Genomic DNA, 15,818 nt, shown 5'->3' on the forward strand with positions numbered 1-15,818 from the left:
AAGATCGAGCATCGAGCACTGAGCACCGAGCACCGAGCATCGAGCACACAGCACCGAGCATCTCGCAGTAAAGCGCGAAAAATCTTTTCATGAACCGGTCCACTTTCAAGCCGCTGGTCGCCAGTCGCTGTCGCTGGCGCTGTGTGGTGTGTGGTGTGTGGTGTTGGCGGCGACGGCGGCGGTCGTTGGGTGTCACTAGTGATCACAACTACAACAACAACTAATAGTGCAACAACAACAACAACAAGAGCAACAGCAACAGCACTAAGTGTGTGTACTTACTTGGCTATCATTTTGTTTTTTGTTTAAGTGTTCGGCTGGACGTTAGTGTTGGTTCGGTCGTTAAGGCCCCTGCGACTCAGATTGGAGCAAATGTGTATGTGTGTGTGCTTGTGTGTGTGTAGGGCTGCTTAGAATAATTTACTCTCCGACTGGGGGTTACTAGAGTTCGCCACTTGCCACATTGTTGTTGCTGTAATCTGTAGTTGGTTTTCGCTACAGTTGCTTTGTTTATAGCAGAGCAGTTAGAGATCGCTGCCAATTCGCTGCGACTGCTGTTGTTGTTTCGTTTTAATAGCACAAATGACTCTATTTAATCCCTAACAAAGCTGGCTAATTTGCGCTAAACACGCACACGAACCGCGACGCTTTTGAATAAATGCATGAGGTGGTCGCAATTAGAATCTACTTGTATTTCTTGACGCACACCACAATTGACTTGCAACTATTAGGCAGCAATGCGGATAATGATCTATGAACCGGGGGCCTCGCAATATATGTCACGTGTCCAATGCTCCAGACAAGAAAGTGCTCGGCATAACTACTTGTTTTTTTTTGCCAACATTTATGACTGAACATTAGCTGCCTGGATAGATAGTCATTACTGCTAGATTGCTAACAAGTTGCTAAGTACGCCCGTCTGCTCGGCTGGGCCAGGGTTCAGGTCACTGACGCACGCGCGCCCATTAGACGAAAACCGACGTGCTTCGGTCCAATCCGACCCCAGCCGATCCGTGATGCTGCAGATTCTACCCGTCTATGCCAGAAACCTATGTGTTATGTGTTTTATTTGCTTAAGCAATGTGCTTTTGTGCTTTTGTTGCCGCACTTAATTATAATGGCCACCAAGTCGCTATTTTGGGAGTCACTTTTTGCGGCCATTGTCTCTGTTCTGTTTTCAAACTCTTAGCATTGGACTGTGTTGGGCGTTAAAAAGCAGCACGCGCAAATGGCTCTAAATATTCGGCTCGGACTAACTGGCGATTGTCATGTTGTTTATGGCAGCACGCACCATAATTATAGGCCATTTTAGATTTGTTATTTTTGCAGCTGGTGCGGTTATTATTTGGTGCTTTAAGCACTTCGGGAAAGTTTTGCGACGTAGAAATGTGCGCGGAGCTTTTGCTTCGACTTTCCACCAAGGACGTTCCATAAACTGAAAGCTCTTTGCTGTAAGGACATTTTCTTTTTACGTTAAACGTTAGAAATTCAGAAACTCTATCATTCAGGCGAGACTGCATACAGTCCAAAAAATCGTATATACCTTATGGAAACCATCTCTATTTGAAAATATAACTCTTCCCATAGTAAAAATTGTCAACATATTTTCGCTCTATCTTAAATATCGCTGGCAAGAAATTAAAAAACCTAAAGCTGAAGGTCTTAATTCGATATCTACTACAAGTATGATATATTTAGTTGGTTGCTATTTGTGATTGCATTTTAGCTTTATAAATATATCAATAATAAATTAACAGCTTCGTTTAGTTTTGAAATAATAAGATAAAACATATTTCTTTAATTTATCTAAAAGAAATATTGTTGAGTATTTTGGTGACCTTCCTCATAGTTATTTTTATTGTTTGGCCGGCTCGAGGTCAGAGTAAGAAAAACCAATTTATTTAATTTTCTTTTCTTTTTCCGATATATTTCGGTTACGCCACGGTAACCGTCTTCAGGGCAATTATTTAAGCAAGTCTGCTCTGTCTGCTCTGTTAGTAACTCCAAGTCAAACAGAGCAGACTTGCTTAAATAATTGCCCTGAAGACGGTTACCGTGGCGTAACCGAAATATATCGGAAAAAGAAAAGAAAATTAAATAAATTGGTTTTTCTTACTCTGACCTCGAGCCGGCCAAACAATAAAAATAAAAGAAATATTTTGAATATAACGCTGTTGTTTACCATTCCATAGCTACTGATTCTATTCAAAAGGTAATGCGAAATAAATTCACCAATTTTAAGTCTGTGTAGAAATACAACAGCGTAGACTATTTTACGTTCCTCAATAGCTGGACGAGAGATAAGACGAAGCGGACGTCGATAAGGACTATTGTCCGGAAGGGAATGTTTTTAAAAATCCGGCCTTTTTTGAGATGCATCTATATGTACCTAGAAGACGGGCATGGCAATAGCTTCTTCTATCTACTAGACACATCATTTTAGTAAAGACTTTTACTCTTCGGTTTCAGGATAGAAAAAAGCGAGCTGGTTAGGCGTTTTTGTCTAGACTCAGCTTCGAAGATTGCTTTCTGCTCAGTCCTTGTCTAAGCTTTAAGGTAATACAGCTAATTCTGTTTTTACACGGTTTTGATTTAAAAATGTTTGATAATTAAAAATGTTGTATATGGATACACGGTTTTTATTTTAAACGACTTTTTCTGGAACCAATCTACCGTGTAAATACATAATTAGGTATATAACTATCCTTACCAATTCATCATAATAGTCGTTGCAACTAAATCAACTGGCAATGCTATAGAATTGGATTGGGGCCTTTACTTCAAATACTCGTACATGAAAACCATAGCGCGGTAGTGTCAGCTCAATTGGTATGGAAATTTTCCTAGATCCAAATCAGAGCAAGTTTTTGAATGTTGTTCTTCGGACCTGTTTACTTTCCAACGACAAGCCGCTACTTGCGTATTGTTGGGTAAACCCAAAGGGACATTTTTGTCATAAATGTTGCTTCTTATTTTTAACTGCAAAGCCGTCTACAAGTACAACTAGGAAGTTTCCCACCACAGCTACAAAAGCTGTATTTATGATCAATTTTGTATTTACGACATTTTCGGGGAAAAATGTATTCAAATGAACAGACGATATGGCTATATGGCTAAGTGCCTTTTTGTAAAGATTATACAAGTATATATACTCGTAGCTATGACAGGGGATTTTTGTTTGTCGAGAAAAACAAATTTCATATTATTGTTTTGCTTGGAAGAGCGGTTCTAAACTTGAGACAGAGAGCTGTCATAATCATTAATAATCTAAAAATTTATACATAAAAGTAATACTATCCTTTTTAGAAGTTGAAAAAACTGGCCCCATAGTTAAGGCCATCTTTTCTTATACGTACGAATATATGGCGTGTATGCATCAACATTTTAAAGATAATTAATATAAATGACGTACTTATAGTATATACGAGTATATGTTTTGAGAGCTGTTGTTGCTGGATCGTAATACCTTTAAGATTTCTGTGCTCAAGTCTAATAGGTTGGGCTTTGTGTTGATTAAAACTATAAATATTAGTATTATGAGTATTTATTGTCTTATACCAGTTTGAGCTTATATTTTTGCTTTGAAGAATCGATAATATATATTGGCTTGAATAGTATTTGAAGGGCACAGATGTTAATGTAACTTGTTCTCCAAATACGTTCAAATGTAGTTGGATAGGTATCCAAATTTGTTTACTCTTTATGAGTGAAGTAATCCAAATCATCGATAAAAGCGGACTATAACCAAATCGAACGCTAACTAAGGAATAAATTGTGAAATAGTTTAAGCATGCAGAAGTGTTTCGATTCTAATAAGACTTATTGCTGAGGGGAAGCCCGCAAAGTACTGAATATATCAGACTTTGGGACAAACATGTATGCAGGTGCCAGGTCGCTATCACGATATAAATATACTTGCAGTATAAAACGCTTAGCTCTTTCGCCCCTTAATAGACGTAAACAGATACACATATCTAGATACTTATTCAAATTTGCCAAATCATTCTGTGCACATACTCGTGTTATACACAAGTGTTGACGTTTGCAAAACATTATAAACATCAACTTTAACCCCGGCTTTGTTCGTAGATGCGAAAAGTACTGGAAAAGTACTCCTTTTCTCCATACCTACAGCTTATAGCGACAAAATATTGTAAATATTTACCAAAATAAACAGAAGCATATAATTAATATCACATTATTTGAGCAAACTAAACTACGAGCAAGTTGAACAGCAGCTTTGATTGTGAATCTGGACATTGTTGGGCTGCTAATTATTTTTATTTTATTATTATATTTTATATTTGTATTTTGTTATGAAGACATAGGCTACGATCTGTTGGATGAAACAAAAGCAAGCAACTATTTGAGTTGCAAAAAGTGTTAACTAGTTGCGAAAATGCAACGCCTGTTAGCACAAGTGACGTTTATGTAGAAGAAATAAACTTCAAAGGGATCAGGCGATTTCACAGATACGTACAACTGTTAAAACAACAAAGGCATCTACGATCAATAATCGGTGCGAATAAACTATAAGCTAATAAACATATCCGAGAAAGTCAATAAGATAATTGCAAGTTACAAGTCTTGGAGTGTTTTGTTAATAATAACGAGAAACGTTCCAAGCACAATAAAGTTAAGGCTGTAGCTTTCAAACTCAGAATGTGAGTCCATTTAAGACTAATTGAGAATCGTGACCTCCCGAAATAATGATTTACGTTTGAAACAGAGCTCAACAGGAATACAATACAAATACTTATTAGGCCAGTGCTTGCTATTTGGCTCAACTTAAGGGTCAGAACCTAGATCTTAAAAAAGCTAAAGACTCTACCAAAATAATATTTAAACTACGAGCCAGTTTCAATCATGCAAAAGAAAAAGAGCCGATTAGAGATAATGGGACGTTAGTTTCATCCTGTAAGTATAGACTTGCTTACTTCTTCAATAGAAAAACGAGGGAAGTATCCATCCGCAAACATATTTTAAGTCAATTATCAATAAGACTTTTTGGCAGCTCTCATCTCTCACCTCTCTGTGTCTTAAAAAAAAATTCTTTATATCTACATGGTTATGGGCCGCGACTTATATGCCCTACTGTTCAATACCTTTCATCAGAGCACATTTTCGGTTTATTTTATACGAGTATATATGGTCACCATTCATGAATTTAGCAACAACTATGGACAATTTTTTGATACAAAAATTATGTATTAAAACTAGTATATTGTGTGCTCTGGTGATCTGACCAGGGTCGGCCTCGATATATTTTCTGTGTCCGTCAAAAAGGAGCCTCATTGCAAAGTTTCTACGCGCTAGCTCTAAATTTGTGGGATGATCACTACTCCCCTTGAAGCAGTGAGACTGACATGGACACTTGGCTATTTGGATTCGTCTTGTCATGTCGTCAACAATTTCTAGCAAAGGAGGGAAAAAGTCTCTAAAAATCAACAATTCTTCCTAAATTAATCAAAATATTTTGAAATAAACACAAATAAAATCTTGTAAAATATATTTTATCTTTAAATAAAGGTAAATGAAATCTTTTAAAATATATTTTATCTTTAAATAAAGGTAAATGAAATCTTTTAAAATATATTTTACTATCAATCGCATCATTTCGGGGGTTTATTTTAAAAATTAATGATTGCATTAAGTATTAAGGGATGTTGATTGAAGATGTATTGGTCATAAAGCATTCACTAGAAACTATTCTATGTTGAGAGACGGGCTAGTCTAAGTGAGGCTGATTGAAGATCTATCGGTTTGTTTTCTTTCTGTTACTAAGATTGTGTGTCTAAGTGTCTAAGATTTCCGCCAGGAACTACACGTCATCACTTTTTAATGAAAATGTGATGTTGACAGCCGTTTAGTTGACTTTGTGCATACGCATAAAATAAAATAAGATAAGTAAACAATAAACATGTAGTCAGCGTTTTCCATGAATGTAGTTACAACTGCTAATCCGGTTGACATTTGTTTCGATCCATAGTGCGTGTTAAGTGCTCGCTTCCTGACTAATTTGTTTTTGTTCTCAAACTGTGAAAACAATGCCCATTCTATACTGCGGCCCAACAATTTCGAGCCATATATACTTGTATATAAACCTACATATGTAAATTTAGCTGGACACGCGATGCGTTTTCCAACACGTGCTTATCGACTACTTGGCGAATATTTACAAGTAAGTATAGGAAGTGCATATGCAAATTGTCAACAGTCGTTCTTAAGGGATCCCCCTTGCGTGCATCGCCAAATTACAGACTAAATGCGAACTAACTGTGCTGGTATAGCGGAGTTGGAGATTGCATAGCTGGGCATATTATTTTCGATTGTTTGGGTGCGTTTTGCTCAGCTCGGCACGAGAGGTGTCAAAGATGTTGAAGCAATAAAATCGCGAGTCCATCGCTCGGTCGCAGCAAGGGCAGCACTTAATGGTCCGACATGTCAATACAACTTTTGAATATATGTGGGGAATTTCGTGTGAAATCCTTGAACTTGACGCTGACCACTGGCATGAACGGCAGACACGCCAGCACTCCAGCACTCCAGCACGCAGTCACGTAGGCAGTCGGGGACTTACCGCAGCAGCCTGCTCTTCTGCTGTTTACTTGCAGCCAAGTGGCAGAGACAAGGCTCTTTAGGGTGCCAGCCAGCCTCCAACTGAATGCAACATTGTCGCTCACATTAATATGCAGAGCTTAAGGCAATATTCTAGATTCTGCCCAGTATTACGAGTATCTATAACTCTGATTGACCATTGACCAACTGAGCTTGACTAGCAGCATTTATTTAATTGGGGCGGCAAGTCAAGCATCTAATCTAAGACTGTGTAACCAGTTGAAATCTGTTGATATCGAAATTAATAATATAGGAAAATATCTGGCACTGTCGAACAATGAGGAACAAACACTCGACTGTTTTGAGCAGCCGGCAATTACATTTAAATGCGAAACGTCGCCGCCCAGTTCAAATGAATATTTAACGAGCTTAATTGCATTAAAACGAAACACACAACGGAGCACATAACACCACATCTAGACTAAAGCATCGGTATATAGTAATAGCACAAAACTAAAGCTAGCATGTATTTTAATAATTAGCCGTTTATAACTAATATTAAAATGATAATAATATATATAGCATATATATGTTGATGGCGGCAGAGTGAGGGGGGCTATGCATGTAGCAGCATTAGCGACACTCTGATGTCACACACTCAACGCCACGTATACGTAATAAAGCATAGCAGTCATATGCATGTGCATTACGTATACGCACCGTGCCACAGATTACATTTGCAATTGATATTGAAATTATGACACACATGACCCCAAATTAGCCAGCAATATATGACGATGGCGGTGGCGGTGGCGATGGCGATGGCGATGGCAGTGACGCTGACATTTGCACGTCGAGTTCCTTATCGAAGTCGCGCAATCGCAGCAATCAGAGCTACCTCCATCGCAGCTGCGATTGGCAGTCTATATAAGCCGGCAGCAATTAAAAAATAATCAAAAAATTATAATTAATGATAGTGGCGCCAGTGTTTGCAGCATTTGCGGCATTCGCGGCATTTCACGGCATTTACGGCGTTTCAGGCCACTCTATCCATTCAGGTGCGAAGCGTTCGAGCGCCCCTTCGCATGGCAGCAGGCGTTAATCCTCCATCCATTTGCCTATCGAAATTTGTCATTAATATTTATGCATTTCTGCCGTTTCTGCGCTCTCATTAGATAACTGTCAGCATTTGTTAGCACGACAGTCGCATTGAACTGATTCCGTTCCAGCTGCTCGCAAACTTCGCCGTCGCGTCGGCACGTAATTAGTTTGCATATGAATAATATTTTAGAGGCTTCCGCGGAACGACCTCCCACAAACCCACAAACCCCACAGGGGTTCTCTTATCAGCCACCTACTCTTTGTGATGTGCATTCGGCCGTCCTATAAAAGGAAGTTGCTGCGCGCACTCTGCCATTATTTAACCTCGTGAACTCCGTCTGTTCGGTACTTGTGGCTCACCTGGCTGTGTCTCTTCATCGTTCCGGGCACCCGCATCAACACTGTGAACGCATTCTGCGTGCCGTGCCGCCAACAAAGCACATTTCACTTTTCAATTCCTAATACTCAACCGTAGGGGTAAGTGAAGCCCTACACAGCCTTACACGTAATACACAAAACATACGCTCCGAAACAATCTCACAAACAAAGGGGGCATTGTGTGAGTGAAAATGCTGAAAAGTTTTCGTGCAGCTTCAAAACTCATGTTCAGCTCGGCTTCAATAAATATCTGTCAACATATGTACAGCAAAATGAAAAACTCTTCAATGCTCAGCACTCTACTGCATTAAGTAAATCAAAAGAAAGTGCACTGAGAGTCTTTTAATGTGCAAGTTGACCAATTTGTACAGCTTGTATACCCTGTAACCAAAGGGTGAAAGGGTATACTAGTTTTGTGGAGAAGATGGCGTAGCAGACCCCATAAAGTATATATATTCTTGATCAGTCGAGTCGATATAACCATGTCCGTCCGACCGTCCGTCTGTATGAACGCAGGGATTTCAGAAAGTATAAGAACTAGAATAACCACACTTGGTATCCAGATTCTCCTAAGTCCGAGAAAGTACGCGTTTGAGTTTTTTTCGATGCACCCCCCACTCCCCCGCAAATCGAATTTCAAACTCAAATTATTACATCCAATTAGTTATATTATGTGTCCTTATGTTAAGTTTCATCATCATCATCTTCAATTCTTCAAAGTTATAGCCATAAATAAAATTAATTAAATTATTTAAATTTTCCTCTTTTGTGGAGAGTATAGAGTTCTATTTTGTTGAAATCAATTTATTTGACTAGCATTCATTCATTGACTTAAAGGCTGGCATGGAATTTTTCCCATATGCCTCTCCAATCCAGTTCAGGCCCCACAAACCCCTTTTCAAATTGTTTGTTCTCTACCGTTCCATAGTACTTTTCTCATTGCATTTGTTGTACTCCTTTCACATATTCAAATCATTTCCCAGAATTCCATATTTGCATAATTCCGAAGCTTTCGAAATGCGTCACTAAGTGCATATAATATGCATTGATCTTTATGCGGAAAGTCAGCAACTTACGTCATTTGATCGAGCAATGTCTATTAAAAATAGATTAGAGGTAGAACTATTAGGCCGCCCCAAATGCCACGCCCCCTTAAGTCAGTGCTTGTTATGAGCTCGTGGCCCTAAGAAGACCCCTAATAATAAGTGGTCATTAATGACAGGCCATAAAAGCGCCGATTAGAGCCGCACATCGACTTAGATTTAAATTGCTGATATTATCGAAGTTGTGTAAGGAAAGAATAGATTAGAATAGGAAAAACAATTCAGTTTTACAACAATTTGTTAAACATTTACTAAATAGTGGTCTGCACTAATGGGCGCAAATGTAACATTTGTTGGCAGGCTACAAGAAAACAAGTGCGTGTTGTTTTTGAATCGACCTCAAAAATTCCATTGCTCCATCTAATTACACTATTTAGTCATCGTGTCAGTCCGAACTAACCATTCCCCATTCAAAAAGAAGAAGAAGGAGAATCCATTACCATTATGCTTGAACTCTCGTTTGTACATTTTAAAAATAAACTACGCATTTTATAATTTTAAGTTGTTGGCAACAAATCATTTTAGAATGTTCTCGGACCTTTTTAAATATTTAATAGCAGAAAACACCGAGATACTTGACAAACACACACCTAAAAAAGTAAATGCGAGTTCCCCAAAACTCCATGTCCCACCACCATCAAATAAACTCAATTACGATTTTAATGAGTTTAAAAAGTGAGGAGAGAACTTAATCTAAACCTTTTTTGTGGTTCTGCCATTCGGATCGTTTTCTTGCGATTAGACGCAACTAAATAATTTGTTTCTCCCAACTCTGCTTCCATTTGAAGTTCGTGCTCTGCTGAATATCTTTCGAATCGAATAATCAGCCACAAACGCTTCTATTTTTGGGGCAAATCTTTAATAATTCTTACACATTTTGAAAACGAGCCACAATTCCATAGCGCTTCATCTTACCCCCTTCATTAGGCCACCTAAAGCATTCTAATTAATTTCTCGTCAACTGCCAAACTCCATCCAACACAGCCACATCAGCCTCCGGCGCATTTCCGACATGTCCAACACATTGCGATGCATTCTGGTCGTGTGCGTGGCACTCGCCCTGCTGGCTGCGGGCTCCAGCGTGGAGGCTTCGAACTCGCGACCACCTCGCAACAACGACATCAGCACCATGGCAGATGCACTCAAATACTTGCAGGATCTGGACACCTACTATGGCGACAGGGCGCGTGTCAGGTGCGGTATGGATGGTGGCGGCCAAAGTTTAGTTTTCTGAAATGCTCTTCCTTTCGCCGACAGGTTTGGCAAACGCGGCTCCTTGATGCAGTTGCTCCGCAGTCGATTCGAGAACAGCAACAACAACAATAATGCCGCTGATTTGGTAGGTTGGTGGTGGGCGGGTCATTGGCCAAAAACTGAAACTAAAACTGCTTTGCATCCAACAGACTCATCAGGGCGCGGAGTTTGCGAATATTGAGGAGCTACTTTAAAGGGACGTTAATGCTTGAACACCGAAAGCCACACTGAAGACGACGCCAGACTCTACTCTAACAAGTTGTTGCATAAGTTTTGGAGCAATAGTTTAAGCCACATAAAAGAACAACAAGAAAAACAACAAATGAACAAACGCTGTAGAACACAAACACATGCGCTTCTTATAACTTTCTTCAATGTTATCAAAATAAATTAAATACATACTGTATTCTGTAATATAAAAGATACATTAAAGTTACTTGCAAGCACTTGATAAATAAAAATCACATTTTGTTTACAACTCGCTCTTCATTCCTTATCTCTCTCCAAGCGGCTACAGCGGAAGAAAGCTCTCAATGCTGGCGGATACTGCACAGGAGGGGAAAATTTGAATTAGAAATAGATCAATCAGGTGGGCACGGAAAGAGTTAGGGAACAGGAAAGGTGTCAGCCAAATTTTAAATAAATTAAATCCATAAATGAACGGATTCTAATAAACATATGACAGATGATCAGAAATACATATATTTATGCTTACAATGCGCATTTGTGGAAGATATTGGACGCTTGTTTCTTAGAAATGTAGACCAAATATTAATTGGATTTGGATTTTGAACAAGTGAAAGTTTAAGGAATAATTAGGAAAAGCTATATATACATACATACATACTTTTTGGGCGTGTAGAAGAACTTTAAATGAGTAAAATCCATAATGGAACGAATTCTAATAAACATGACAGATGATCAGAATATATGTATTTCTGCTTACAATGCGCATTTGTGGAAGATAATGGACGCTTGTTTCTTAGAAATGTAGACCAAATATTAATTCGATTTGGATTTTGAACAGCAAGTGAACATTTAATTTAATTTAATACATACACACTTTTTGTTCGTGCAAAAGAATTTTTGCGTAAAACCTTGTCTGTTGGCAAAAATAAAGTCTACTTTTAGGGGCAAAAAGGGTTGAAAAGCTACGTGGTTTATTATCTCATAACACTTCTACCAGAACTATTCCAGTTTTACCAAGTATGGGGGTGGAATGCAGTTATATATAGTAGATATTAAATAGCTGAACACCAACTTTCTTATTACAAGATATGGACGACCAATGTGCTATTGTTTCATAAAAGAAAACTTTAAAGAATGTGCTTAGCTACATGCTAAGAATTGTTCCCCATCTCGTGGCCTTTTTAATAGTATGTAGTTGGTACTTACACAGTGGAAAGATGGCTATCAACATGAAGGTGACCTCACAATGCGACTCCACGTTGATGCCAATGAAGGTGGTGCCAACGACGGCGCCCCAGCGGCACCACATCAGACTAATGCAGAGGGCTTTGCCACGCAGTTGTGTGGGCACAAACTCGAGAAGCGCGCCGCCCAGTAGGCTGACAACCACACCAGGGAAGGCGATGAAGAATACAAAGCAGAAAAGCTGCAGCGTGGGCTGAGTCACAAAGATCATGCTGAATCCGCAAGTGGACGAGATGACTAGTGCTGCGATGAAGAGCACCTTCCGTGGTATGAAATAAAGGAGGACCCAACACGCCTTGTACAGTATGATGTACGTAATGCCCAGCGTGATGGAGTCGTTGAAGCCCATAAATCCGTCGTTGCAGGCCTGCGTTTGGATGCCAATGAAAGACAGCGCTGCCATGCCACAAGACAATGCCACTTACCACAGTTATCTCTGGCTCACTTTCCTCTAAAGCCTCGATGGTGCACTCGCCAAACAGCAGTTCGCAGAAGCTTAGGTCCGACTTGTCGCCGCCGCGCATATTAATGCGATTTCGCATGGCCGTGTACCACAGACCCAAACCGTTGGCGCTGAGTTGGAGAAAAGAGAATTATCTTAAGTTAGTCAGGTTGGAGTTGAGTGGGATATAAGAGATATATTTTTAGCTAGTCAGGACATGGATTACATTCTCACTAATTCCAATTAATCTCCCTTTATATTCCCATGTGACATATCTGCATATCCGCAATTTTGAATTAATTGATAAATATTCTTAAATATGCAAACTGGCATCATTTATACATGTGAAAGCAGACTTCATAAAATACGCTTTTCATGAGTATTTAGAAGTCGGAAGAGGCTAATTTTTTTTTATATTTGTCCACGCTTTTATGATCTAAGACTATAACTTTCTCTGGGGAACCATAAATACCGTATTGGAATGCGAAAATGAAAACTTACATCAGGCCCAGAGTAAACATCACTAGATTACATCCGATGTAGAAGACAACGTATGGCTTGCGAAAGAGCGGCATGGCGTCGTTGAACATCGTTTGTATCAAGTTGCTGCTGGCCTTTTTTCGCTTCCTCTCAGCGCCGGCCTGGTATTTTATCATCAGGGCCACCTGGGCCGGTGTCAAGGGATGTCCAGTATTCCTTTTGCTCACCCAATCCATGGCGGCCAGGCCTTGCTTGGTATCACCATTCATAAACAGAAACTTGGGGCTCTCCGGCATGGCCAGCAGCATGAAGAAAGCAATAACGCCCGGCAGCATGAACATGGCGCCGAGCAAACGCCAGGGTCTGTACGTCAAGTTCCCCCAAAGGGGCACCTCGAAGTCCGTCTGTTTTGTGGCCAAGAATAGCGTGGCCATTGAAGGCGTGTAGAGCATAGCGAAGCCAGTAAACATGTACATGTAAGTGATGACACGGGCGAGAATCTGCTTGTTGCAGAACTCGCTTAGGTAAGTGACGGCGACAAAGCTTGGACCCGCCACACTGCTTGGCAAAGGATGCCTTAAATATTTGCCAAAAATGAAATAGCAAAGACTTACAAAATACCGGTTAGAAATCGCATGATGAAGAAACTGGTGAAGCTGAACATGAACATGGAAATGATCGAACAAATGTTGCTTATGGATATTGTGCGCAGCAATATCCAACGTCGCCCCATCTTATCGGTGATGTAGCCCCAGAAGTATGACGAACAAATAATGCCCATAAAGCCAGCAGCTGTTATAGTGGACAGCTGGACGAGATTCATGTGTAGGTCACAGACAGCCGCCGGCGCCACAATACCCATCCCCATAGTTTCATGTATGGTCATCATCTGCAACAGGCCATTGGTGATCATTGCGTATAGATGCACCTTGCCGAAGCCTGCGAATGGTATATGTATGTACATAGTTGATAGTCAATGGGGAGAGAAATTTCTGCACTCTTATACCAATTTCTTCCATCACAACATCGAAGGCATCCAAATTGTGGGTCATTTCGACCTCAAAAATCGGATAAAACTTCAAATTTCAAATTCTTTGTATAGTATTTATTTTAAGTTATATTTGTATGACTAAAATTTCTCCGCCAACCAGTGGATTTAGCCCAGCTGTATGTTCTCCACCTCTTTGATTAGATCCATGTGCTTAAACTCGTCCGGACGCTTGGTGAACGTCTCCAGCAGCTTCAATTTGCTCTCATCCGTTTTATAGTAGAACATTTGCAATTCGTTGGCCAGGCACTGCGCCTCCTGGGCGGTCAGCACCTTGGTATCATATTCGCCGCGCATCAACACAATGCCCTTGTCTTCTACTTCAGTGTAGTGGACGAGAGTCAGGCACTCGGGCGCGTTCTCTTTGTGCACTTGGTAGGCCAGCAGGGGTGTGAAGTGCACGGTGTTTGCGGCAAACTGCAGCATTATGAATTCAAAGCCCTCGCTGCGTGGCAAAGGCAGCAGGAATATGGGATGCTCCTTGGCACGGCTTATCAGCAATTCATACTGCGACTTCGTTAGAGTGGCCGCCAGCACATCCTTGGTTTTGTGGTACTCTAACCAAATCTGGGATATCTCTTCGGCGCTCTTGTCCGCAATCAGTTCCAATTTCATGACGTCCTCCAGCTTCTTGTGCGGCAATTCGGCGTCGCTTGCTTTTTCCAATTTCTGCTTTGGATTCAGCAGCTCCGAGTACGACCTGAATTAGAGTGTTGTTTAATGTTCTCGACTATCTCTTATAGGTATTCACCTGGCCTGGCTTTTGCCATCTTTGATAGGATCGACCACACGCTCAATTCTATCTAAAAACTCCTCGGGAGAAATTTGCTGAATTTTTGCTATTTTGTCCGCATACTTCCCATAGTATGGATTCTTGTCCTTTAACTTCTCCAAGGCTTCCTCGGCGCGCCTGGGTGCAGTCATTGCAATGCTACGCGCAAAAATCGAGTTCTTATGGGGAAATATTCGTAAAAATAAATTACGAGCGCTAGCCATGCCGTGAGAAATTACACAACCAACATCTAAATGTGACAGCGCTGCCAGACTAATGTCAAGAAATCACAAGTATGGTCACACTTATGCTAGAACGAGCAACACTTCTGAATCAGCTGATGCTCGTTTTATAAACAACAAAATGAGTAAACAGCAAATATTTCCTATTAACTTGGGAAATCTGTCGGCGAAAGAGCGCCACAGTTATGTCTTGAACCAGTATGTTCTTACAAAATCCGCCACCGAGGCACGCAAACACAAGCGGGACATTGATGTGATAAGGGAAAACCATCGGTTCCTTTGGGACGAAGATGAAGCAAACGAAACGGAATCTTCCAGCTGGGAACAGCGCTTAGCACTGAAGTACTACAACAAGCTGTTTAAAGAGTATTGCATAGCTGATCTGACGCGCTACAAGGAGAACAAAATAGCACTACGATGGCGCACGGAACAAGAAGTCATCAACGGTGTTGGTCAATTCCAGTGCGGGAGTCGTCATTGCGGAGTCCGCGAGGATAGCGGTAATGGCGAAAAACTGCGCAGCTGGGAAGTGAACTTTAAGTATATCGAAAAAGGTGTGCCACTTAATGCGCTAGTCAAGCTACGGCTGTGCGCTATTCACACGGAGCAGCTTAACTACCGCACCAGAAAAAGGGAATACAAGCGCCTACGTCGTAGGGAAAAGGAGCAACGCAAAGCTGAAAAACGGCGCAAGAAACACAAGGATGAGGACGACGAGGATGATGACCAAGAAGAGCAGGAGGAAGAGGAGGCCGAAAAAGAAGCAGAGCCCGAGGTGCCGTCTGATACAATGCCAAGCGGTTCTCAGAACGAGGCACTTGCGAATGCTGTAGAAACTATAGACGACGATATTTGGCGTAAACCACTTCAGGTGGAGGAAAAACCTTCGCGTGAACAGGAGTTTGCACAATACCTGGATGATTTACTATTTTAAGTGCAGTCAAAATAGGGCTTTAACATCAGTCGATCGATATTTGTTTCTATTATAGATCAGAGTATACACAAT

The 15,818-nt window shown here is 40.6% G+C and overlaps 4 protein-coding genes across 4 annotated transcripts; 2 read left to right on the forward strand and 2 right to left on the reverse strand.

Moving 5' to 3' along the window:
* The first annotated feature begins 7,994 nt into the window (after positions 1–7,994).
* On the forward strand, positions 7,995–10,686 carry LOC115620780 (neuropeptide F). The gene is made up of 4 exons (XM_030514189.1): positions 7,995–8,136; positions 10,125–10,334; positions 10,398–10,479; positions 10,544–10,686. Exons 2-4 carry the CDS (start codon positions 10,153–10,155, stop codon positions 10,586–10,588), a joined length of 309 nt encoding a protein of 102 aa, XP_030370049.1. The 5' UTR covers positions 7,995–8,136; positions 10,125–10,152; the 3' UTR covers positions 10,589–10,686.
* Positions 10,687–10,816: 130 nt separating this feature from the next.
* On the reverse strand, positions 10,817–13,854 carry LOC115620778 (synaptic vesicle glycoprotein 2C). The gene is made up of 6 exons (XM_030514187.1): positions 13,757–13,854; positions 13,365–13,689; positions 12,772–13,308; positions 12,254–12,401; positions 11,790–12,195; positions 10,817–10,940 (listed from the first exon to the last, which is right to left on the reverse strand). The coding sequence occupies exons 1-6, from the start codon at positions 13,800–13,802 to the stop codon at positions 10,906–10,908; spliced, it is 1,497 nt and encodes a 498-aa protein (XP_030370047.1). The 5' UTR covers positions 13,803–13,854; the 3' UTR covers positions 10,817–10,905.
* On the reverse strand, positions 13,834–14,815 carry LOC115620779 (ATP synthase mitochondrial F1 complex assembly factor 1). Its single transcript, XM_030514188.1, has 2 exons — positions 14,550–14,815; positions 13,834–14,498 (listed from the first exon to the last, which is right to left on the reverse strand). Exons 1-2 carry the CDS (start codon positions 14,792–14,794, stop codon positions 13,907–13,909), a joined length of 837 nt encoding a protein of 278 aa, XP_030370048.1. The 5' UTR covers positions 14,795–14,815; the 3' UTR covers positions 13,834–13,906.
* Positions 14,816–14,919: 104 nt separating this feature from the next.
* LOC115621360 (protein FRA10AC1 homolog) lies at positions 14,920–15,814 on the forward strand. Its single transcript, XM_030514984.1, has one exon. The coding sequence runs from the start codon at positions 14,934–14,936 to the stop codon at positions 15,744–15,746; it is 813 nt and encodes a 270-aa protein (XP_030370844.1). The 5' UTR covers positions 14,920–14,933; the 3' UTR covers positions 15,747–15,814.
* Positions 15,815–15,818: the final 4 nt, after the last annotated feature.

Source organism: Scaptodrosophila lebanonensis, unplaced genomic scaffold (genome assembly GCF_003285725.1).
Source record: "Scaptodrosophila lebanonensis strain 11010-0011.00,11010-0021.00 unplaced genomic scaffold, SlebRS2 tig00000024-arrow-pilon, whole genome shotgun sequence".
Taxonomy (NCBI): Eukaryota; Metazoa; Arthropoda; class Insecta; order Diptera; family Drosophilidae; genus Scaptodrosophila; species Scaptodrosophila lebanonensis.

What these genes read in the sequence shown, in the direction of transcription:
- LOC115620780 (XM_030514189.1), top strand. Translation starts at nt 10,153, where the DNA reads ATGTCCAACACATTGCGATGCATTCTGGTCGTGTGCGTGGCACTCGCC. An exon ending in GGCGACAGGGCGCGTGTCAG is followed by an intron (nt 10,335 to 10,397) that starts GTGCGGTATGGA and finishes TTTCGCCGACAG; the next exon opens with GTTTGGCAAACGCGGCTCCT. An exon ending in ACAATAATGCCGCTGATTTG is followed by an intron (nt 10,480 to 10,543) that starts GTAGGTTGGTGG and finishes TGCATCCAACAG; the next exon opens with ACTCATCAGGGCGCGGAGTT.
- LOC115620778 (XM_030514187.1), bottom strand. Translation starts at nt 13,802, where the DNA reads ATGACCCACAATTTGGATGCCTTCGATGTTGTGATGGAAGAAATTG. An exon ending in ATGTTTACTCTGGGCCTGAT is followed by an intron (nt 12,402 to 12,771) that starts GTAAGTTTTCAT and finishes TCTCCAACTCAG; the next exon opens with CGCCAACGGTTTGGGTCTGT. An exon ending in GATAGCCATCTTTCCACTGT is followed by an intron (nt 10,941 to 11,789) that starts GTAAGTACCAAC and finishes CCTCCTGTGCAG; the next exon opens with TATCCGCCAGCATTGAGAGC.
- LOC115620779 (XM_030514188.1), bottom strand. Translation starts at nt 14,794, where the DNA reads ATGGCTAGCGCTCGTAATTTATTTTTACGAATATTTCCCCATAAGAAC. An exon ending in GATGGCAAAAGCCAGGCCAG is followed by an intron (nt 14,499 to 14,549) that starts GTGAATACCTAT and finishes ACTCTAATTCAG; the next exon opens with GTCGTACTCGGAGCTGCTGA.
- LOC115621360 (XM_030514984.1), top strand. Translation starts at nt 14,934, where the DNA reads ATGAGTAAACAGCAAATATTTCCTATTAACTTGGGAAATCTGTCGGCG.